General features: G+C 41.8%; 1 protein-coding gene across 1 annotated transcript in view; it reads left to right on the top strand.

Annotated features, from left to right (window-relative positions):
• The first annotated feature begins 17,357 nt into the window (after positions 1-17,357).
• LOC146677975 (ATP-binding cassette sub-family C member 5) overlaps positions 17,358-23,588 on the top strand; it is a 29,665-nt gene continuing 23,434 nt past the window's right edge. Inside the window, exons 1-3 of the mRNA XM_085429054.1 lie at positions 17,358-17,625; positions 20,218-20,406; positions 20,931-21,086. Of these exons, the coding sequence (XP_085285180.1) occupies positions 20,228-20,406; positions 20,931-21,086 (335 nt within the window). The 5' untranslated portion in view covers positions 17,358-17,625; positions 20,218-20,227. The remainder of the gene's footprint in view (positions 17,626-20,217; positions 20,407-20,930; positions 21,087-23,588) is intronic.

Here is a 23,588-nt window from a genome sequence, read left to right as displayed (position 1 = left end):
TTAAAGCAGATGAAATCACGGCTAGAAGATGAATGTCAAAATGTGATGATGTGCCCTCTAAAAGTTTGCTCCAAAAAAAAGCACTTTTCATGTTATTCTCCAGGGTATTATCAGAAAATTGGAGGGAAAAATCCATTTCCTAATAGCCCACGTCATGGTGCAGTGTGGAACATCTCACAAAAAAAAAGATTTTGTCTTTAAATTGTGACGCTGGAGTGGGTGTAAAATTGAGCTGGTTGCAGATTTGAACAGAGCTGAAGCGTGTCTTTCAGTCCTGGAAATTGCACACACTTATGAAGGTATAAGAGCTCGGAAATCCTGGAAAAATACAGTGAATTAAAAAGCACCAAACTTGCAGTTTCATAGAATAAAGGTAAAAAAATTTGCATGGCTTCATTAAAAATGCTAAAGCTACAAATAAAAAGTTGACAGCAAGCTAAATTTATTTATAAAGCACATTTAAAACAGTGTTCACTGACCAAGTGCTTAACAAAGTATGTAATACACACAAGCATTAATTAGGAGGCTTTCAGGGTCTTCACCTTACGACATGAAGTACCTTGAGGTGGCTGTTAGTTGGCTCTATATAAATAAGATTGAACTGGACTGAACTGAATATACATAAGAACAAATGAGGGGTTAGTGGGCTGGAAGGGTCAGAGAGTAAAGGTGTTCTGAGTTTTTACCAGTGGATCTGAGAGAACTGGGAGCTGAATGTAAACAAATAAGACTGTTAAAAAGCCTTAAAAACAATCAATTCTTAAACTTAACTGGAGAGGAAGTTAATGTAGAGAGGCCAGCACTGGAGTGATGTGCTCATGTTTTTAAAAAATGGGCTTATTCTGAGAGGGTGAGGTGGGAGGCAACGATTGATTTTATTTTTTTATTTTTTCATGGTATGACCCTTAGGGAGTATTTTTTACTTGAAACAAAAAGCGTGTTTATCACTTTGTCCAGACAGGGTACTGTCTGCTCCTTTGCCTACAGCTCAGCTTTGTGTCCTTCATGTTGCTGCAGACACAAGTAAGCACATGACAGACACCAGAGAAAGGTTTCTAGGCCTCTAACAAAATCCACTCATGTTCCAGAGCACAGCCCACAGGTTTGGCCTTTTGGGATTTTTCTGTTAAAAGTAGCAATCTTGGCTAAAAATCCTTTTTTTTATTTTTTTTATTTTTATTTTTTATATATACATGTGTGATTTTCAGAGATGGTTGTATGGGGGGTGGATATATGATATTCAGGTGCAGTTGTTCAGATATCTTTATGCCTGTCATCCCTTACTATCAGTCCTGGGAGACACATACGTAGACCTGCACAGAACAAGACAGGTGGTCCACTTCAGTTTGTGCTCACTCTTGCTTGAAGGGCTGTATTTCTTTAGTCTTCCTGTTCTTACAGAAGCTGTACTCGAAGCTGGTTTTAGAACCTTAGAGAAGGACGTTTGTGTCTTTCAGAAGCCAATTAAGCCTGGCTGTCAGCCTGACTAAAGGCACAGTGCAGCCACATCGCACTTAACTAGGAAGCACACCTAGGGGATCATGTTAATGATGTTTAATTGGTGAGGCAGTTAGTTTGTGAGCATTCTGGCATACATGAAATGTTTGTGTTTGTGTTCCGCTTGCCTGGATCCATATATTAAGTGGTTATACAACACTCTTTCTACAGAGGGGAGTTTTCTTCTCCACCTTCGCTAGATAGAGAGTTCTCGCCGCCAGGACTTGGTGGTTCCTCCCAGAAGCCCAGTCAAGCATTCTTAATACGCCTCCACTGGGCTTTTTGGCGGCATGCTCTCTTCCTCAGTTGCTCTGGGAAACAAAGGTTTATTATTACGCATGATTTGCTCTCATTGGCCTCCTCCATCTCCTGCTTTCACTGCATTTGAAAAATTAGCACTCATGCACTTAGCATACTACTTCGTCTTGTAGCTGAATTAATAATGAGAAATGTTTTTGCCTACAAGCTCTTACAAGACTTTCCTTCCTGTACGCATGTGTCCGTTATTAAGAGCGGCAGTTTCATGGATGGAGAGTAAACTGTCTGTCATGGGAGTGGAACTGTTTGCACGTTAAATATAGTATGTAATATCCAACCCACTTAGCCTGTAGGCCTCTGTCAAGCGTGATTAGGAAGGAGAGGAAATGCTGGTGCTGTAATGCAGGACGTTATGTTTTTATGTGCAGGGAAATCCAGCCTTCTCTCTTCTCATAAAAGCATGCTAGAGTTATTTGTTATGATAATGATGTTACTGATAGATGTGGAACTGTGAATCTGTACTTTTTAGCCTCCCGTCTGTGTGATGGTGCACTTTGGGATTGTGAGAGACGTTGCCTGCGCAGAGTTGTGCATCGCTACACTTCCTCTCCACGCTGCAAGGCTTGATTTCAGCAGAAACATCCCTGATGGCAAACTCCAGCACACCTCACACCAGCCTCTTCGCTCTCACTCACTAGGCTCGCTCTCTGACATAAACAAAACACTAATACGGCGAATTCTCTTTTCAGAAGCTGTTTTCTGTCTGCAGTTTTCTCCCAACTGAGTTGCCATTCCTACGCACTGATAGACTGGAGGCGCTTGCAATTTATCTCTTTTACAGCTGTTTGTGCACGAGCGTGCACGCACTGACGTTCTTGTGACTGTGCATCAGGTCCTTAGGCATCACACGAGGAGGTAAACAGACTAATTAAATCCACCGGCAGTCCCTGGTGAATGCCGCTCTCCATCCATTGTTGTCGTCTCATCGCTGTGGCACGGCGAGGGACTCCTCATTAATTCGATTCAAGGTGTATGCAGGGGAAAAGGGTGTGATCTAACTCACCAACAATGACGATGCCGGAGGACAGCTCCCACCTTGTAAAGCCTCTGAGAGAGAGATTTGGAGATGTCCTTGGGCATCTGCTCACGTTGAGCTTGAACAAATTCTTAGTGTGAATTTAAAATTTTAGGGCACAGGTGTCATACTGGGGGGATTTCTTCAAATGATTTTGTAAATCCATTTATAAGTGTAAGATGGGTATAATTGGACGCGAGGAGATAACCAGGTTCTTGTGGGTGACATGATGATGCTTTAGACACCCTTAATTACCTTTTCCTCTCATGTTGCGTCCTGAAGGCATCTTCATCTACTTAATTATGATTATGGCCTCCCTTAAGCGAGCAGGTAAGATGATGCTGTCTGTGTGTGCAACATTTGTGGTCCAAAATAAGATAAACGATTACCTCAGGAAGTGGATTAGAAGAGCACAGAGGGGCTTCGCTTCTAAGCTCGTCTGCGTTATGGACCTGGATGAGGAGTTTAAACTCTCTGACCGGCATCTCGCAGCCTGGCGCACTGCTGTTTTGTCTGTCGCCAGATAAGCTACAGTTTATCTGGATATATCACTGGAAAAAAAACTCAGATGGCTCTTTGACTTGTAGCGTTAAGTCAACAGCTCCTCCTATTGAGCCTAACAGCAAGTACACCTCACGCTGTAATTCTTTTTCAGTCTGCAGTCCAGCACCAGGGGTGATTTGCATTGACAGCTCGGCCACAGCACCGGGGGACATGCTCACGCAGGTTTCTTTCTCAATAGAAGCTCCACGGTCCTCATTAATTTATGTATGCATAAAAGCCCCTAAATTGTACTCTATATCCAAGGTGCCAGTTCTGCAGCGCAGCTCCAGAAATACTTGCCTGGAGGCACTTGGAATGACATCTTAGAAACCAGGAAACTATGGAATATTAAAGCTAGAACTAAAGAGATTTGTTTCTCTGAGGCTTATTAGTTTGGCAGGTAGCAAATCTTTTTTTTTTTGTATGTTTTTTTCCCCACTGTGTTTTGGTAAGCTCGGAGAATTGCATCCACTTTTAGCCTGAATGAACATCAAGTGTTAGAATAACTGCTTTACACTGTGCTCCCCAGGGTGTCAGAGTACAGGATATCAAGCTGAGGATTTCAGTGGCATATGTCACGCAATGCCAGCGCCGCTCACGGTTTCCTCATCCCCCTCGTCCCACACTTGTTCCTTGTACATCGCTCCTCATACAAAGTAGGCACAACTTGAAAGCACAGTGGTGAATGCCCACGAGGTATTTGAAACCGCTAAGCAGATGTCCGCAACATCAAATGCTGAAACCCTACAGGTAAGAAGAAAGGTTTGGTGGAAAAAGTTGGAGGGAAACTCTCTGTGTGTAGTTCAGGAAATATATTTATTGGATTCTTTAACCCTGTTCACTGGTAATAAGATGTTTGGACCGAACATCCTCCTGGGGTGAGGTCCTACACTGGTATTCGTGGCCCATTAATTGATGAAACCAGTGTGTTTGATCTGAATGCCAACACAGTGTGGCCCATGCCAGGTAAGGTGGGACAGTGATACTCCCTCCCTTTTTATCAGTTCCCAGAGTCAGAACCAGACACGGAGAAGCTGCATTCAGCTTTTATGCTCCTTATATCTGGAACAAACTCCCAGAAAGCCTCAGATCAGCTGAAACACTCAGTTTATTTAAATCCAGGTTGAAGACTCACCTGTTCTCAGCTGCATTTGAATAAAGCACCAAATCCACACTTTAAGCTTAAATTTCAAAACTTACATTTAACTACTGATCTTATCTATTGTTCTGATTTTATCTGTTTTGATTTTATATACTGTTGTTTGTTTGTTTGTTTGTTTGTTTGTTTGTTTGTTAATTAGTTAGTTAGTTTATTTGCTTGTTTTATTCAATTTTAAATCATGCTTTTTATTTGTTCTTGTTTCTAATGTCTCTGTAAAGCACTTTGAATCACCTTGTTGTTGAATTGTGCTATACAAATAAACTTGCCTTGCCTTGCCTGATGAGCGATGGACTCTCATGCTGATATGAATCGAGTGACCTTTACCGGAGAAGAATTGCTTTGCACTGACAGCAATTATCTGCACTGCGGACATTTATTTGAAAGAGGTTTATTTTTAGAAAGGAGAAGTGGTTACGCTAGCGTCAGTGCTTTGACTTTTTCCTCAGCCGATGGGTTTTTTCTTTACACACTCATTTTAAGTAATTCTTGTGTTTGACGGCGGAGCTAGCAAAGCATCGCTGCGTTGTTTCGAGTTAAGTGAATGTAAGACTTTCATCAGCTTCCTGAAAACAAAGACAGCCTTCAACAACAGTCCCTGAGCCTGAAAAAAAGAATTCACTTTTAAAAAACCACCTTTGTGTCCATGAAATGAATATTTAAGATGAAAGTAGTTGGTAGTTTGCATACAAATGCCATTGATTGTATATTTAATTTTGAATAGTGTACCAGTGATGAAATCTAAGATAACTATTAATGGAGCTACCACATAGCATTGTGCACCGTGGCTTTTACCAACTGAAAACAGTGGTTAGTGATCATTAGAATAAACTCAAAGCTTTATCACTATAAACTGCAAAAAACTAATATGATGTGAGTGCATATGCATGACTAAAGAAGCCAATATTTGAATGAAATCAGAATCAAAACAGAAGATCTGGTGACGACTTGAGAAGTCTGTACAGTGCTGTGTAAAGACATTTGCTTCCTCCTCCTTTATTCGTTTTTTAGTATATTTGTCACCCTTAAATGTTTAAGATCATCAAACAAATTTGAACGTTAGACAAAGACACTCTAAACCCCTCTGATGTGGCTACTTTATTAACAGTATTATTAAAATCCATTTGATCTGAAACGTGTAAGTGTGACAAATATGCCAAAAGAGAGAAAGAAATCAGGAAGGAGACAAATACTTTTTCACAGCACTGCAACTTGAGATCTGGGTGGACGGATTAGAAGAAGATGGAGAAGGGCCTGTGCTGTGGATCATAAAGACTAATGAAGGTGGAGCACAGCAGGGGAAGTACATCACAGCGCTAAGGACAAGTTTAACTCCTGACAAGCACACGATGACCAGTGTCATGCTAACATCACATTAGTTAAAGTTCATAATCAAAATCAGCTTATTAAGTCCTCTCAGCTGACACTGAGAAATATGATTACATACTACTAATATTTTCTCCATCACGCCCTGCCATAGGCTGGTCCCCTTTCCAGGGCATACCTCGCCTCTCGCCACTGGGATAGGCTGGAGGAGCCAGGTTGCAGATGAACAAGGAGCCCTCGTTGGCTAAAGCACAAAGTCCGACTGCTTTTCCTTGTAGACTGGCAACGCTCCTCCTTCAATAAACCAATATGCCAAGAATCGTCTGTGAAATAAAAAATAATTTATCACAAATGAGATGCAACCATTTGTCTGACTAGCAGGGTCAGACTAATGGTTGTACATTTGAAGAAAATGGATTCAGAGGATCTGTAAACAAACTGCTCTCTGTAGTAAAACAGGAAGTTTTCTTTTCTTTTCCTTTTTTTAGTAAATTGCTGAGGGGAAGTGTGTTCTACCACACAGTTGCACTCCACATATCTAACTTGAAACCTGATAAATGGTGTGTAATAGTTAAAAAAAAATAGAATATTTTAAAGCACATTTGAAGGTAATTTACATATAGCATGAACAACTGCAAATTAATTGAATTTCATGCATGGAAGCCACTGAGTAAATGTATAATTAACATCAGCTGGATTAGCATAACCGGGTACAACATAGCATAAGGAGGCTGAGAGCGTCCTGAATTAAAATGTATGGGAGAATTCCACATCCATATGATGATATGGGGGGGGGGGGGGTAAAACAAAACTCATTTGGAGGAAAAGTTGGAAGAATATTTAAGTTCTTATTCTATAGGTGCAATTATTTTACATAATGCTTCAAAATAACTCAAACACCCCCAAAACAACACATCTAATTGCCTGGAAGCATTTCCAGATAGCTGCCAAGTTTGTAGACTTGCATACATTACAGACTTTGGTGTATTTCTACTGATTGTATGAATACAAACAAAGACAATGTTCTACAGTCATTCAGTCGGTCATTAATTGGTTGGATAAAGACAGTTTTTGTAGTTTTGCTACTGAACAAACAGTGCAGACTTTCAGCTTGCAGAGGTATTGGATTAACTGTTCAGGAGGTGGAGGCACTGCTGTGGTATGATCACGTACAGTATGGCTGCCAATGGAAACAGGTTGCAAGTGTTTACTGATGATGTCAGTCCTGCTAGAATCCTGAAAGCTAAGTCGGTGACCTGATCTCGGTCTGATGGAGCATGCTTTTCAGTTATTAAATACGAAACTGGATGCAGAGAGACCCACAGATAAGCAGCAACTGAAGCCTTTACTGCCTGCAGTAAAGGCAGTCATTAACTCTAAAGTACTTCTACCCAAGTATTAAAAACCCATTGTTATATTCAAAATGATGTTCGTTTATACAACTGGAAAATTCATGCAATATGGTCTCTGCTGGATAATAAACCCAGGTATGCTTATTGTTTAATGGCTTGTTAAAGACAAGCTGTTACGCAGGTTGTTGGGTGGTTTCAGATACACCCTGAGCTTCTGACATCTGGTTTCAAAAGAACTAGCATGGTGGAAATGCACAACTTGAGGCTTTAAAACAGGACTTCACTAACCTATGAGTGATATTACAGTAGCTTCATCCACCTTTTTTAAAAATGGTGTGTAAAAGAGTCTTGTGTGGGTTCTTTTTTCCTGATCTGACCTCTAATGCAAGAAAACCAGACAGCTGCTGTTATTGTCCCTCGCCCAGTACAGTTACAAGAAAGGTTGGTGTATGTTTAGCACTTTATTGCCAAACGTGTCCACTTAACCATCCAAATCACAGAATTCAGGTGTTTCACTCACCTTAGACAATTAATTTAAACAAATGACATGAAAATATTGGACTTGGTTGCTGATTTATTGAGGAAAAAGAAAGAAATATATTTTTTAAAAACATATGTTTGTAAGGTGCAAAAGTATCTGAACTTTCCTCTGATATCTCGTATTTAGCAGTAACTGAAATTGAACTCGTTACTGTAAATCAATCAAACAAACCAGACATTATGAGGTTGGTTGGCTCTGCCTGACAAACCAAAGGCACTGCATGCCGATTAGCTAATGACCTATGTGTATGCTGATGATCATACCCTGGATAATTCTTCTGTCACTCTAATAAAGAATGTTATTCAAAAACTAAACTTCCGGTTGTTTTAAATATCACTTAAAACTAGTGATTGACCCCCTAAAGTCACCACCTACCTGAACAGAAGTCTTGGCCATTTAAAGTAATACACGTCAAGGTTATATCCATCTGTTATATGCTTCTTCATTTCTAAGAATTAAAGAATCCATTTGTGGTTAATCTAATTGCACTACTCTTTTTTTTTTTAATGGCAAAGTCTAATAGCATCATGTCATTTAATTGGATTCTGTTTCCACTTTTAGGACTTGTGTAAAAATCTGAGTATGCTGTAGCTTTTGTTTATTCAGTAATATCAATAACCTTGTTAAGGGTAAAGCGTTAAGATTGACTGCATGCCTGTTATGTGTGCACCTGTCCGTCTCCTTCTTATTAACACATAACATATTACAGTGTTTCATTCCCAAATTACAAATTTAGAAAACATATATTTAAACTCTTTTTTGCAATTTGTAAAACGTACTGTAACTCCTTTCTTTCTAGGAACTGTGGAGCTGGTTGTCATTAGCACTGCGTCAGTTGTCAGTTAATGTCTTTTAATTCTTTGCTGCACAGCTTGATTGAGATCCCAAGGATACATTCTAGGAAAATCAACACGGACAGCCCTGGAGCTTTCACTCAATGCATGACTGACCCTTTATTAAACCAGACTTATTGTCAACGTGTAAGCTCTGCTCTGAGTCACTGTCAGGGATTTTGTAGTAACTCTAAAAAATAAAAAAAAAGTGCTGAAACAAGCAGCATGCAGGCTCAGATCTTCGCAGCTTCTGAGACATGTAGCTCAGCAGCAGCGAGCTTTTACATTTGTAGTTTTTGCCAGACATGACAAAGACATGTTTTTCTTTGCACGCTATAATCAGTATAGAGGCCTTTATTTTAATATTTTTCATCAAAAAAATAATTGTTGGGCTTTGAACTGTTGGTGACACCGTTCCTCCAGGACTGTCTTAATTCTTCATGGCATGAATTCAACAAGGTGGTGGAAACATTCCTCAGAGTTTTTTGTCCACATTGACATGATAGCATCTCACAGTTGGTGCAGATCCATGACATCAATCTCCCGTCCCACCACAACTCACAGGTGCTCCGTTGAGATGTGGTGACTGTGGAGGCTTTTTGAGGACAGAGACCTCATTGTCTTGGTTGAGAAATCAGTTTAAGATGATTTGAGCTTTGCGACATGGCGTGTTACCCGCTGGAAAGAGCCTTCAAAGGTTGTGTAAGGGGAGGTTGTGTAAGTGTCATAAGGGGATGAACTTGGCCAGAAATAATACTCAGGTAGGCTATGGTATTCAAACAATGCCCAGTTGGTACTATGGAGCCCAAAGTGTACACAGGTTCAATAAGGAAGATCTGTAGTAACTCATCTGTCTGCTTCCCAAGTGTTGGCGGCTAATCTAAGCTCCCACCTTCCTACACTGTCAAGCTGATTTTGACATCACTGGTCTAGTCCCATGATCTTCCTGCTTCCTGTGCATCTGCCATTCTCCCTTCCAGACATCTCCGTGCAACCCACCTCCTCTCCGTCTCCGCCTCTCGCTCATCAGTCAGCCTCCATCCAAGCCTCCATCTTCACCTGCAACCAGTGTCTAGACTATTCTCCACTGAATTCTGTGCATCATGTTCAGTTACTTCTAGTTATCTCTTGTTTTTGAACTATTGATACAGCACAAGATAGGATGATCCATTCATTCATGTTGCTTGTGCCAATATAGCAGGAGAAATCAACACCAACAGACAACAGACCAGGCAGCGTTTTTCCAAGTTGTAGGCTCAGTTTCCTGTTCTTAGCTGACAGGAGTAGCACCTGGTATGTTGTTCTGTTGCTGTCACCCATCTGCTTCAAGGTTCAACATGTTATGTGTCCATAGATGCTCTTCTTAATACCTCGTTTGTAACGAGTAACTTGAGTTAACTTTGTCTTCCTATCAGCTTAAAGCAGTCTGGCCGTTCTCCTCTGACCTCTGGCATCAACAAGGTATTATCACCCAGCGAACTGCTGCTCACTGGATGTTTTCACTTTTTCAGAAGGTTCTCTGTAAACACTAGAGATGTTTGTGCGGTAACATCCAAGCGGATCAGCAGTTTCTGAAATACTCAGAGCAGCCTGTCTGGCACCAACAACCATGTCGCGTTCAAAGTCGCTTTTTGCATATGCATAAAGGATGGAAAATGAAAAGAATCGTCTTGAAATGAAATGAAACTGCACACTGAGGCACCAAACACAACAAACAAGAAAATTCATTTTGGGGAAAGTTATGAGTCAAACAGAGATTCATTTTCAGATGGCGCTTACAAACAGAGGCCAAGCCTCTTTCAGACTTTCATCCAAGGGCTTCTGTTAGTTCTGAGTTTTCTCTAAGATAATGATTACAGTCGTGGCGATACATATTCAGAGACGTGTTCTGCTGCTTTAAATAATCCAAGGGCCTCGACCTTGTATGTCAGCTGTAGGTTAATTTCCTTGCACGAAAGCATGCAACATTTGCAACATTTTCACTATGTTAAGAACCCCAGTTGCTAATAAATGCCAACTAATTAAAATGTGCAGAGCTACTGACAGATTTATGAATATTAATGGCATTTGACAACTCTCCTAAAAGAAAGAGACAGGCTGTGCGCCGCATTTATGTGTGGGAACATTTAAGGTATCATCAAGGAGTGATGAGTTTGTTAAAAAAAACCATGACAGCTATCGGCAATGTGCTGCATATATTTTTCTCCCCCCCCTTGTGAATAACCGATCGAACAAAGTCAGCATATTATCATGTGGTGAACTTTCCGGTGCAGCTACACTGCAGTTTAATGGAATGGAAGTCAGCCGTCTAACATAAGTGGTACGTAAATGTGAGGTGTATATATATATTTTTTTGTCTCTAACTCAACGGCGGAGCAGCCTGGTCCTTTTCACCATTTTGCACGTATATTCAACAATCAGAGAAGAGGCAGAGAAACCAATTTATTTCTGACAGCAGCCCCAACTGGCCATAACCAGTGGAAATGTCTAGCCTAGAGCAAAGCTCATATAGTAAAGCACTGTGTGATGATATTGTGTGAGGGCTGCGAGAAGATGAAAAATTTCAAATGAAGCAGTGAAAAAGGGCCATATGAAGTTCCAGTCTCCACTTAGTGTAAATTTCATCTGTCCATAGCTTTAGACTCAGGGATCTTTCCCACTTCAAATGTACTTGTACAAATCCACCGTGTATAGCAAGCCTTTTACAGAACATGTCCCTCATGGTCAACCAGTCCTCCTTAAATTGTAGAAAAGAAAGGACTGTGTGATTGTACTTAACTACGGCGTGGTCGCTATCTTAAAAGTCTCAGGAGGTTGATAGCAAAGCCCACATTCAGAGCATTGATTGCAGAAGTTCAGCAAATTTCCCAGCTCAGTAAAGTGAGACCCTATCGATGATTTTCTTCTTTGTGTACTGCTTTTTTTCCTCTTCTTTTTCTTTCTCTGCTGCCAGCGAGATCGCACAAATGCTGCAAAATAATTATAGGTGGAGTCTTAAAACTTTTGAACTTCTCCAATAATGTTTGGATTAATCTCATGAAAATTAAAAAATCAGTCCATTCAGACGGATTTATCCACTTTAGACAAAAGGCTGTCACAAAAAGGCTTTACATCTTCCAACAACTGCTCACACTGTCAAGGCAATACACCAGACAATTACATCCACGCTCTTTGGTTCTGTCCACCAGTGCAAAAGTTTTGGCGCGAGATATGTGAAGACTTATCAAAGTGTCTGAAATGTAACATCCCAACTTCCCCCTTAGTGTGTTTGTTGGGCAGCTTAGATAATGTCACTTCAGAAAAGAATATCGCCCATATGATCTTCACTGCCCTATGCATAGCCAAGAAAACAGTCCTCATGAACTGGAAAAATAAAAATAATCTTAATTCTAACCAATATAGAAATTATCTATTAGATTACATTAGTCTTGATACAGCCTCTGCCACCACATTAGATCAATTGCTCTGGGCCCCTTTTATCAGCTCCATCACCTAGTGGGGGTGGGGGGTCATAGTTTGGTCCCGCCTTCACTGTTGTGATTGGTGAGGGGGTAGGGACAGGCTTAGGGCGTCGGGGGGTTCCCCGGAGGCATCTTCCTTGGGGGGCTCAACCCGGGGTAGCGGTCACGTCCGGTTGGGGGCTCTGTTGGCTCTCAGGTGACTGTTTCCTCGCGGCTGCGTGCAGCGGGGCTAGGGGAGGGTCTGTGCTGACGGACGTGGGTTACTGACCTGGCAACCTGGCTGCCCCTGGGTGGGTCCGGGATGGGCGTGAGGTTCTGGGGGCGCTCCGTCTCTGGGCTGGGGCCCGGGCCGGGCCTCGGGGGCTTGGGTCCTGGTTGGTGTGTTGCCGGGGTTGTGGGCGGGTGGGTGCATGGGGGCCCGGCCCTGGAGCAGGGTGCCGCCGGTGCGTCGAGCCGCCTGGGGGGCTCTTCAACTGGTGGGGGGGATGGTCACATCTTGCAGGAGCTTTCTTCTCTTCAGGAACTCTCTGCAGGAGGGGGAGATACAGGAGAGGTGGAGGAAGATCTCAGCCTGGGCGTTTACCGTCTTATGTAGTCTGGAAGATGTGTGGTTGGTGGGGTGGGTGCAGTTTTCTCTGTGGTGGGGTTGGGTGGACTGTCCAGGGCTCTGTGGAGCCGGGGGGCGCTACTGCACTGGGCCCCGGTCTGATGGGCCTGGGCCCCCCTTCCCTGGCGGGTCGCGGAGGGTGGGAGTGCCTACTGGGGTCAGCGGGGGAGCTGGCCCCAGGGAGGGGTTACCTGCCCCTCCCTTCCTTCCCTCCCCATCTCCAGCTGCCTCCCTCTTCCCGCTCCTCCACAACCACCCACACATACAGGGCCTTGGAGTGGGGGTATGTCACCAGGGTGCAGAGGAGGCTACCCCCCCCCCCCCCCTGTCCCCTTCTGGCTGCCTCTGCCTCAATTTTATCCCACAACTTAGACATTCACATTATTCACACTCTCATTACACATACATATAGGATCTTGGGGGTGGGCACAATCACGGAGTCCAAATCACCATCAGGGTGTATACCTCACCCCTGACGTCGTTGCCCACCTCTCAATTTTAAATACACTTAGTCATTGAGGGCTAGCAGGAGGGACTATGCGCTTACCTGCTGATCCTTGGCAGGTAGCTCCATGCCCTCCTGGGTTTTAATTGCACCTTAGAACACATATGCATCAACACTACAATGAGCGGGTGGAGGGAGGTTTGGAGTCTTCTCCCACCCCCATTCTCTGCGGCCTGCTGGAGCGGGAGGGCTAGTAGGAGGAGTTGGCCGTCCGACTGCGGTCTGGGGTGTGGGGCCTCCCTGCTGCTGCGGAGTCGGGGTGGTCTGCCTCTCCCCACCGCAGGGAAAAGGGTAACACCACCTGGGTCTGGGTGCAATTCCCCCCTCCAGGGGCAAGGGTACCTAGACCCGGTTTGTAGAGTACGCTTGGGGAGTGTGATCGTGTGTACAGCGTCTCTTTATGTCTGTCTCCACGTTGGTTGAGTGTGGAGTGAGTGCATATGAGAGCATGAGGGTGGGAATGGATGTTTGTGTCTGTGTGTGTCTGTATGTCTGTGTCTATATGTCAGGTTGGGTATCAGACGCCACCTCTCTGGGGACACCTCAGGCCCTCCAAGGTTTGGAGGCCTATCTCCACCCACCACCACTTCCCCTGCCGGTGGCGGACTCCCTCAGGTGTCGGTGTGTTGGTGGTTCTTTGTGTCTGGGGGTGGGCGTCCGGGTACACACCGGCTCACTCCTTGGCGGCCGCTTGTCGGGGCCTGGGGCTCGCTCGGGCCCCTTTGGAGGTGGGGTGCCCCCGGCCTCTCGGCCTGGGGCTCGGTCACTCAGGCACAGCTGGGGGCCGGCGGAGCTCACGGGCGCGTCACTGCAACTCCCCCTGACTTCTGCTCCGCGGCTGCTGGGCGAGCCCTCATCTGGGACTCTCCTCAGCTCTTACTGGAACAGTGGCGCGGCTGCCCCTCTGTTGGTCTTCCTTGGTCTCTTGTGTTCTGGGGGCCTCTGGATGTCTGGAGTTTTGATCTCCTCCATACCCGCTTCACACCCTGGAGGACGGGGCTGTGGCCCCCCCACACTCCCTAGCAGATCATTACATGGAGAAACCTTTGGAATGCAAGCATGCTGATCCACACAGGTATGCACACATGGGTATTCACAGACGCGGACTAAAGCTTTCTTGGCTGCTGCCTCAAAGCACACTGTGCGCTGTCTATCTTGCGTGCTGCACAATATCGTTTATTATTTAGTAAATATTGATATCTATGACTAGCTAGTTTATTGTGATGGTGCTTTGTTTTCTCTATTATTATGTTGCTCTTTGTTGTTTGCTGTCTCCTCTGTTTGTTTTTTTTGTTTGTTTTTTTTTTTTCTCCATACAGGTGACCCAGGAGTTCTTTTTTTTTTCTCTCTCTCTTCCCCCCCCTTCTCACCGTCTCTTCTCCCCTTTGGTTTTCTTTCTTTCTCTCCCCCTCTTTCTCTCATTCATTCCCCCTGTCCTATTTATTAAAAAAAAAAAAAAAAAATGACAAAGGATGAACTGAAGCTCTGCCATCACGTAATGTCGCATACTGCTGTTTCTGATGTCATTTAAAAAAAAAAAAAAAAAAAAAAAAAAACCCCAAAAAAAAAAAAAACCAAAAAGGCTTCGGTTAGTTCAGCAAATCAATGAAACCTTTCCATAAATCCTCCCAGACTGAAGGCATAATTTGTCTCTTCCAGTTTAAACCGTTTCGTTATTAGACTGAAGATGGTGAAGGGAAACTGCTTGGGAGATGACAAAGTGGCCACTGCACCTGTTGCTAGTGGTGTGCCTGAGAAATGGGTAAAAGACATCTGGTCTTTCTCAAAGTTTGAAAATTTTACATGTTTCACCCCCAGTTGGTGTATTTTTATTAGATAGATTTAAAACTCCCATATTACTTTTGGTATTACATGTTTAGCACAGGACAGATTACCCCAAACACTGGGTATATACTCCATAATGTAAAGCCAGATAAATATGTTTCAAAGATCTATGGGGAACACTGTAATGCAGCATACGTAATAATAATAATATGCAGTATACAGGTGCTAACTTTTGTTAACAAACCTTGGGGAAAACTTTTGGCCAGTGTCCCAGATGCACTTTGGATGGTCTCCGTTTCCATTGCTGCTCCACCTTACAAGTATTTTTAGGATTTCCTTTATTGATGCTGTGATAACAACCCAGGGACATTTGTAACAATTGGTGTTGCTTATCCTGAATGACAAGGCAAGCATCTTAAAAAGGTGCACAAAAGTCTGATGTGGAAGGAGCTGTGTCTTGATCTGTGACTATATCAGCAGCAAAGACAAAGCCCTTCTCTGCACAATGATTTCTACCCCCAATTTTTTTTTTCATTTTTTTTTTTTTTTTCAAAAGAAGAGCTATTAATTTGTAGATGCTACCATTTTACCCGAGGAGAGTGTAGAAAGATGGGTCCATTTTATAGCTAAGCTGCAGCTGCATTGCTGTGTTGGGTGGCTTTATTTCCCATCCTGTTGTGCTTGGCTGAGGCTTGTAAACTGCCGTTACCCGACTTCTTTGGCTCGTTACGAAGTCTCAGTGAAGCTTTTATTTGCAAAGCCAGCTGAGCTTGAGGTCTTAACATTTACATGAGGACAATTTCAAGTCACCATAGAGTCATAGTTAGTGTAGTGAAACTCTTCCAACCAGTGAGAGTATTTTATTAGCACCAGCAGCACAGCTTTATACACCTCTAAAGGCCCTTTGTGTGATCCACTATCTTCGTTTCTTTTTGCTTATGTCCTTCAACCTTTTGATTCCCTATCCTGCCAACCATGAGCCGTGCTGTTCAGACCTAACTGACATGTTAATACTTTGAATTGTCTCAGTTTATGGGATGAAAAATGATATTTTCAGTCTTATGGGCATTTAGGAAAATATTAAAGGACATAGTCTGTGCTTGGATCGGTACCTTATGTGATTTAAAATATAGTGACCTTCAAAATTGAATAAACATGCACACATGCATGCAAATGGGATTCATTATAAATGCTCCCACAATGTATGGGAAGATATAAAGCTGAGTAGTTGTTAATCACAGGGCATTAGGGCCGGAGGTGAAGGCTGCCAGCTTTGCAAATGTATTCATCTTATTGACTAATATTCAGTGTAAAGTGAATCTCTTTGGGTTTTAAAGTAGTCAGACGAAAAAGACACGTGATTAAATGACCTTGTGCACCGAAAAACTGCAGTAGTCGTTTTTTCAGAGCTTTCAGGTCGATGTACTTCAAGAAAAATTTAGATTATAATTAAAGTCTGCAGATAAATAAATAATTTCAGTCAGATTAATGAACTAAGTGTGCAGATCAAAATCCATATGAGACATCTGACCAGAAATCTTACTTATTTAAGCCAATTCTTACCTTGAATATAGATTTATTTCTTTTTTAAATAGTGGCCATAATTTAGAAGATTATTAATATTAATAATCTTGCCACGTGCATTCAAAAAATTCTGCCCAAACTTCTAACTTTCACTATTTTAATTGCATGTAAATTTTCCATGTAATTTTGTACCATGTTATATTTAATGGAATCTGTTCAAATGAAATCTGCTCGAATGGTGTAGATTCGGTTTAAACCGAGCACGTTTTCTTTAATATATATCAACCATTAATTTTATATATCTCAATTTACTCAGAATTATTGCTTCGTGTTTATTGAGGGTGATCTATCATTTTATATCAGATATAACTAAAAAGCCCATTCCCTTCTGAAAAAGTGAGAAATACCTGATGGGATCACTCACACATATTATTTCTTTATTATATTTATTATCTCTCTAGGACATTTCTCTAACCTGGACTTTTTAAAAAAAAATGAAAGTCATTTGAAGCTCATGCGGGCGCCGAATGATCCATTAGAAAACTGTCTACATTTTGATGATTGTGCAAAGAAAGCCTTCCGATGAAGGGACGGACAGTATGTATGGTGCACTTTGAGCGGTAACGAGAACCGGGCGAGCCAAATATAACCAATCACAGCAGAGCGGCCCTCCCAATGCCTAACAACCTAGCAACCAATTAAAATGCAGCATTCTTCCGCCTGTTTAAAAATATCCTCTGTGGACCCGCCCCTCCCTGCTGTGTGCACTTCCTCGTTGTTATCCCCGTTACTAGGGTGACCGCTAAGCTCTGTCAGCGGTTGGTGGAGACCGTGTGACATAAGAGCGTTATCGGGAATTCCTCTCCCCTCGGGGCTCCGTGTGACGGCAAAAGGAGGTAGCTTCAGTTAATGCCGGGAGAAAGCAGCACGCATTTCATACACGTGAGGCGCTAAAGTTTCCCATGTTTCCTAAACGTGTATTCATCCGAGCGCAGCTCCGCAGATGAGGAAGATGTGTCTGTGCGGAGTTTAGACTTTAATGAAATGACAAAAGTTAGAGAAGAGATACCATGGTCGTTAGAATCTTCTTCTTCTCTGGTTCTTGCTTATAGGCACAACATCTGAGATCTGTACTGACCTGACCAAGGAGGACTTAAAAGTAAGTGTCACAGTGAAAACATAAATTAATCCCTCTGTTTCCACACCAGTAACAGGAACATATGATCTTCTGCGGGATCTCTATAATTAAATGCCTGTTTAGAGGGAGGCTGCGTTTTAAAAGTATTGATTTTTGATAAAGTCATCAAGGAATTTAAGGGCAAAGCGTGTAAGTGTGTCTATCCTAATATCAGACATTATGTTTACCGTAACTCCAGTTATTAACTTCTCTGCCTCTAATTTCTACTTTTCTTTGTGCCTTTGCTACTTTTTAGTTGATATGTGAACTTTATGTGTTTATGTTTTGGTAAAATGAAAGCTGCAAAATGACTTCTCTCATGCATGTTTATGATTTTGTTGTCCCAGCTGAAACCTGACTAACAAGTTAAACAACTATCCAGCATATTTAGTCTGAACCTTCTTTGTTTTGCTCCAGGAGCTCTTTGAATGCAGGCTGCAAAGGTTTATATTTTAAACTAAAAGCGTGCAGCCTTTCCCCTAAAGAGAGCTTTGAAACTTCACAGCCATATGACAAACTTCACATGACTGGGGCATGGAGGACTTTTTTTTTCTGTTTTTCCTGAACTCAGAGTTAGGTTCACATCATACTTTTACATTAGGAGTTACAACATGTTGTTACTTTTTGTTATGCAACTCTGTTATGCACCTTCGGTATGCACTGTATTGAATCTCACTATCTACCACGGTCTCTGGTGAGTCTCTTGACACAGGTCAAGCTGACCTTGTCATGGAGGTTTGCCATACAAGGGATCAGTGATGGTGTGTGGACACACCGACAGCTCAGATGTCTGTTCCCGAGCTCCTGGGGCTGCTGGCAGGTTGTCTTTAAATAGATAAGCACTTTAGTTGTACACCAGAGAGGGGCTGTGACCTATGAGCAAGGTGATTCTCGAGCCTATCTGTGTCTCAGGGGACGATTCAGCAAAACACTCACCATATGTTATAAGCCATAAGGAAACTCCAGAGGTTTTGATAATGCTATAATCAAGCAAAACTGCTAACAAAATCCTCAAACATTAACATATGTTATATCCTCCTGAGATTTATATGGAAAAAAGGTATTTTGATTTTTTCCATATAAATCAAGTGTTGGGTTGGTAAAAAACACATTGCAAAAACAATTTTGTTTTTAACTAATTTTATTAAAATGTTACAACATGTGCACTACAGTGCACAAGGAGAGTTCATTGATCACGAATGTGAAACTAACAAAATTCAGTCCTTTTCTTGATTTCTAGAGAGAACTCTTCATCACTGGTATTATTCAGGTCTTGTTCATATATTTGTCCCTGTTCATCATACAGACCTTTGTTGGCCTGGGCAGATTGAGGCAACCTTGAAGGACTCTCTTTAGAAGTGGTCTGACTTTCCCCAGGAGATCCTTTTTTTTTCTCATTTTCTGGCAGCTCATCGACTACTTTCAGCGAAGACCTGATCTTGTAGAAATGACCACATGTCATGGAATCAGCCATAACTGCGACTCTTATTTTGGCAGCCCAGTACATTGGCATGGTACACTGAGATTCCTAAAAAGCTATTGGTTTCTTCTGGTGTTGTGTTTAAACGACACCCTGAATCCTGTACCATACGCTGGTTGGTCAACAAGGACAAGTCCTGAATTAGTTTTACTGCTGGAAATACTGCTGTGGGCTCCAGTCATTAAGTGTCATTAGGGTACCATCATCTCCAATTCTGCATTCTTCCAACAAAGTCATAAACCGAAGATAATGGAAAATTATTTAGCAAAATAAAATTTAGATACTCCAATATCCGATATAGTTCACTTACAACACATTTACACCATCTTTATAAGTTAAATCAATTTACTGGAAGACATTTCTGCACGTTACCCGTACTTTTTTCACTCAAAATCAAAAATTCCTGATTCTCCTACATGCTGGTGTTGGACCAGATAGGATGACGGCAGATTCCAGCTGACCCTGTGTCGTTCTCCATTACATCCGCCACTGCATCTTGATAATGTTTGTCTGGCTCCTCCTGGGTTTTCACCCTCTCCTATTTGGCTCATATGACTCTCATCTTCTGAAAGATCTATGTCTGAATCTCCCTCAATGATTGTGTTAAGAATTCTTTCTGCCTCTGTCAAAGAGTTGTCTACTAGAAAAAAGTGAAATAAATTTAAGTACAAAGTCCTGACGAGCACCAGAGTACACATTAATAAATGAGTCATTTCCTCTGTGAAACTAAATAAGCTTAGGTCTGAAAACCCCCTCAAATTACTTACTAGATGTTTGTTTTTGAAAATTAATCATAATCTGAGTTTAAAAACATATTTTAAATGTAGCTATCATGCTTACATGTGACATCATTTTAAAGCTACTGTTGTCCTCTAAGAAACATCAGGACTCAGCAGAGTGGCATGTAGAGTGTGAGTGATGCAAGCAAAAACTAAATGTGTACTACAGTGCACAAAAATGAATTACTGTGTCTGGAGATATTATATAACAATGTTTGGGGGTTTTGTACTATTGATCAGTTACTGTGTAACAACTTGGTGTAAATAAATAGAAATATTTGTACAATGGCTTTTACAATGCTCTTTTCTCCTCAGAGGGCCCAACATGTTCCCTGGTGCACTGGAAGCAGCCGAGTGTGTAGAGGGTCTGTCACTGCCCTCTCTGCAACCGCTGCCAGAACTGGAGGAAGAGGAAGCAGAGGCTTCATTGGAGAGGGGGCCAAAGAGGCCAGGACGCTACAGGAAAAGCCTTCAGCTTTTAAAGCCCTTCAGGATAAGGCACAAGTAAACAAAATCGACTTTAATTGTATTTGATGACTCTGGTAGCGAGAGAGATGAATGAGAACATAAAGGCAGAGACGGTTTTAAGCTCCTACAGTGTGAAGATGTTGTTGTATGTTGAAGTGTGAAGATACACACAGACTCTGGAGTACACATTTGCTCTGTTTGGCCCCTCCCTAATGTGCTGACTATTCGGGTGTAGCCTGAGGCCATGATAAGGGCTTGCAACATATCCTCCAGCAGCACAGTGCCATGTCTGAGCATATACCCACTGATAACCCCCCCCCACACACACACACACAACTTCTTTTTCTTTTCACTGCACTCTTAGATTTCTGTGAAGAGCGTGTAAATTACTATCCAAACACAGCCGGCATGATTCACCTTTCATTGACTCTGGCGAGTCAAAGGCGCCGATTATTTCTCAGAAAACCTATGTCTGTCTGTTCCCCCAGCATAGCGCCTCTGTGTGTGTACCTGTGCTTTTATACATCTCACCTATTTCCACGTCTTCCACTCTATTCCAGGCACCAGCATCCAGTCGATAATGCTGGCCTCTTCTCATTTATGACTCTGCACTGGCTCTCGCCGCTGGCAGTGAAAGCCTACAAGGCGTCCAGCTTGTCTATAGATGATGTGTGGGGACTGTCTTGCCACGAAGCCTCTGCAGTCAACTGCCAAAGGTGAGGTAATTGTGCCAAAGCTGAGGTTTGCCTGATGAAAGGGACCTGCGGTGTTAGGAAGAGTCTATTTATTGTTGAAACACAGTATTCCCACAATACTGGAACCTGGTGAGGCATGAAATAAAAAGGTGAGGTGGGAGTTATTTGACGGTGTTAGATTTTTACGTTTTCTTTATAACAGAGAAATTTAATATATGGGAACTGTCCCCTCTTTAAAAAAAAAGGGACTTTTGAGTGAAATCACAAAGCAAAACTATAATATGCTGTTTACACAGACACTGCATGTTGTATAACATATTAATATTGAGTTTTGATGAGCCAAACTGTTTCTTCTACTTTCTTTCTTTCTTTACAGTCAACAATCTGGGAATTATTTTAAATCAGTCATCTGTGTAGCATAGCACTGCGGTAAATACAGGCTAGTATATCTAGCTGGCTGTATTTACCCAGCATCAAATGTGCTGTTCACTCCTTTATGAAACAGCATTTACTAAAATTTGCAGCGTCATTGCACAAAATTATAGCCTTATTCAAGATTTATGTCGTCATTAACAAAGAGAGTGAGAATGAGGGTCACAGACAGAGTGTTGGAAACTACTGAAGAACAAACTCCTGTTAAATGGATCTGCCATTTTCTTTTTCTTCATCTTTTCTTCTTCTTTGTATTATTATTAACATCCAAGACTACATATGCAACATATATACAAAGGAAAAAAGAAACAAGAGAAACAACTTTGACCAAGCAGGAAGGTTTCGACTGGTCAGTACAATTTAGTTATAGATGTTCAAAAACAATACCAGGTCTACAGGGCGTCACAGAGCTGACCAATATTTCCCAGTGTAAAACAAATTGTTCAGATGTATAACTGAGAAATGCTTGTCCAGTTTGTCAATGAACATTGTGATTTCCATTCATATATTAGATGTTGGGCTCTCCTTCCTAGTCTTTCTACCAGCCACCAGTAGTTTCATTAAGTTCTTATTATCTCTTTTATCTAGTCTAGAGGTGTATACCCAAAATATATAGACTTGCTCGTTAGAGGAATTTTTCAATTAAAGTGTCTTTTATCCCCCTTCAATAGTCTTTAATAACAAGATGATGAAAAGACACGGTAGTACTTTAGAGATAGCTGATAGTAGTTGACAGGGAGGTTAGCCCTCTTAAGCCTGAGATTTCTGAGAGGGTGAAATAAAAAATCTTGTCAAATTCTTCCAACAAAACCTAACCCGTTTATCTTTTTTTGTTATTTATGTTAACATTTATTTATGTTAACATAAATACGACTTATTAACACTTATTCATGTTATTCTGATATTGTTCCACAAGTTGTAGATGTGATATTTTTTATTTTTTGCAGACTGTGAAACTTTGCCTGTCTTTGCTTTTATGAAACGGCCTCTCTAAGATGCTCTTTGTATAACCAGTCGTGTTATTGAGCCTTCTCTTTTTAGCGCCACTTACTCTTCTAACCTTTTGTTGACCCCTCCCCGACTCTTTTGAGACGTGCTGCTGCCGTCGAATTCAAAATAAGCTAATACTTTTTTGTGAATTGGCACATTTTCTCAGTTCAAGTAGTTGATATGTTCCCTACAACCAGCTGCAAATAAAATATGGATTCATGAGATTTGCAAATGGCTGCATTATAGGTTGATACATATGCACAAAACTACAGTTTTAGTAGCCTAACCTATAGCATAGATTAACTGGATGGTCTGTAAAATGGATTTCAAAAGGCACCGGTACCACAAGGACAGTCGAGAGGGCACAGACATAAATGAACCCAAATGAAGCCTGGCAGGCAGCCTGAACAGCCCCTTTTTGGCACTAACATCGGCCCTGTCTCTCAACAAGAAATGAATAACAGAGTTACCCTTTTTTTTTTTGGTTCGGTGTAACAACATTAATTTATACAGTTTTTTCGAGGGGAACTCTGTTGACTTCCATTTTCAGCCCTTGTAGTTGTTGCTTGGTTTCTTTATAAGTGTTGAGTAATGCCAGTGTCATCATTTTAAGTAACATGCAGTCAGCTCACTGCACATGACTGGCATCTTCATTATATGCTCTGATGCTTTAGCTGAAGGAGTGAAAATGAAGTTACTAATTTTCAAATATTCAAATTGCTAATTAACATCTAGTGAAGTTGTGGAGGAGAGTTGCTAATCCATTCTTGGTTAAAATGTGCTTCGGTCACTTGTACAAGTAGATTCTCTTTGTGCTGCAACCCTGAGCTGAGATTGTGTTATTTGTCCAGAGTATCCTGTGGAGCTTGCTGTTTGAGGATGAATTCCACTGATATGATATGTAACTGTACAAGCCTGTTTCAGTCTCGTGGGACAGGGTTGTCTTTTTAAAATAAATATTGAGAAAGCCCTTTTGTTAAACCTAGTGAGATTAATTGTGACGAAAACGGAAAATGCAAGTTCACGTTTCATTCAGTGTTATTAGTCAGGGTTTTTGGAGTGATACAGCTGTTATGCTGTCGTTTTAGTATTCATAATTAT

Source organism: Rhamphochromis longiceps, linkage group LG2, assembly GCF_057381845.1.
Source record: "Rhamphochromis longiceps isolate RC_006_pf linkage group LG2, R_longiceps_female_GT1.1, whole genome shotgun sequence".
Classification (NCBI taxonomy): Eukaryota; Metazoa; Chordata; class Actinopteri; order Cichliformes; family Cichlidae; genus Rhamphochromis; species Rhamphochromis longiceps.
This window is presented reverse-complemented; position numbering and strand designations above follow the sequence as displayed.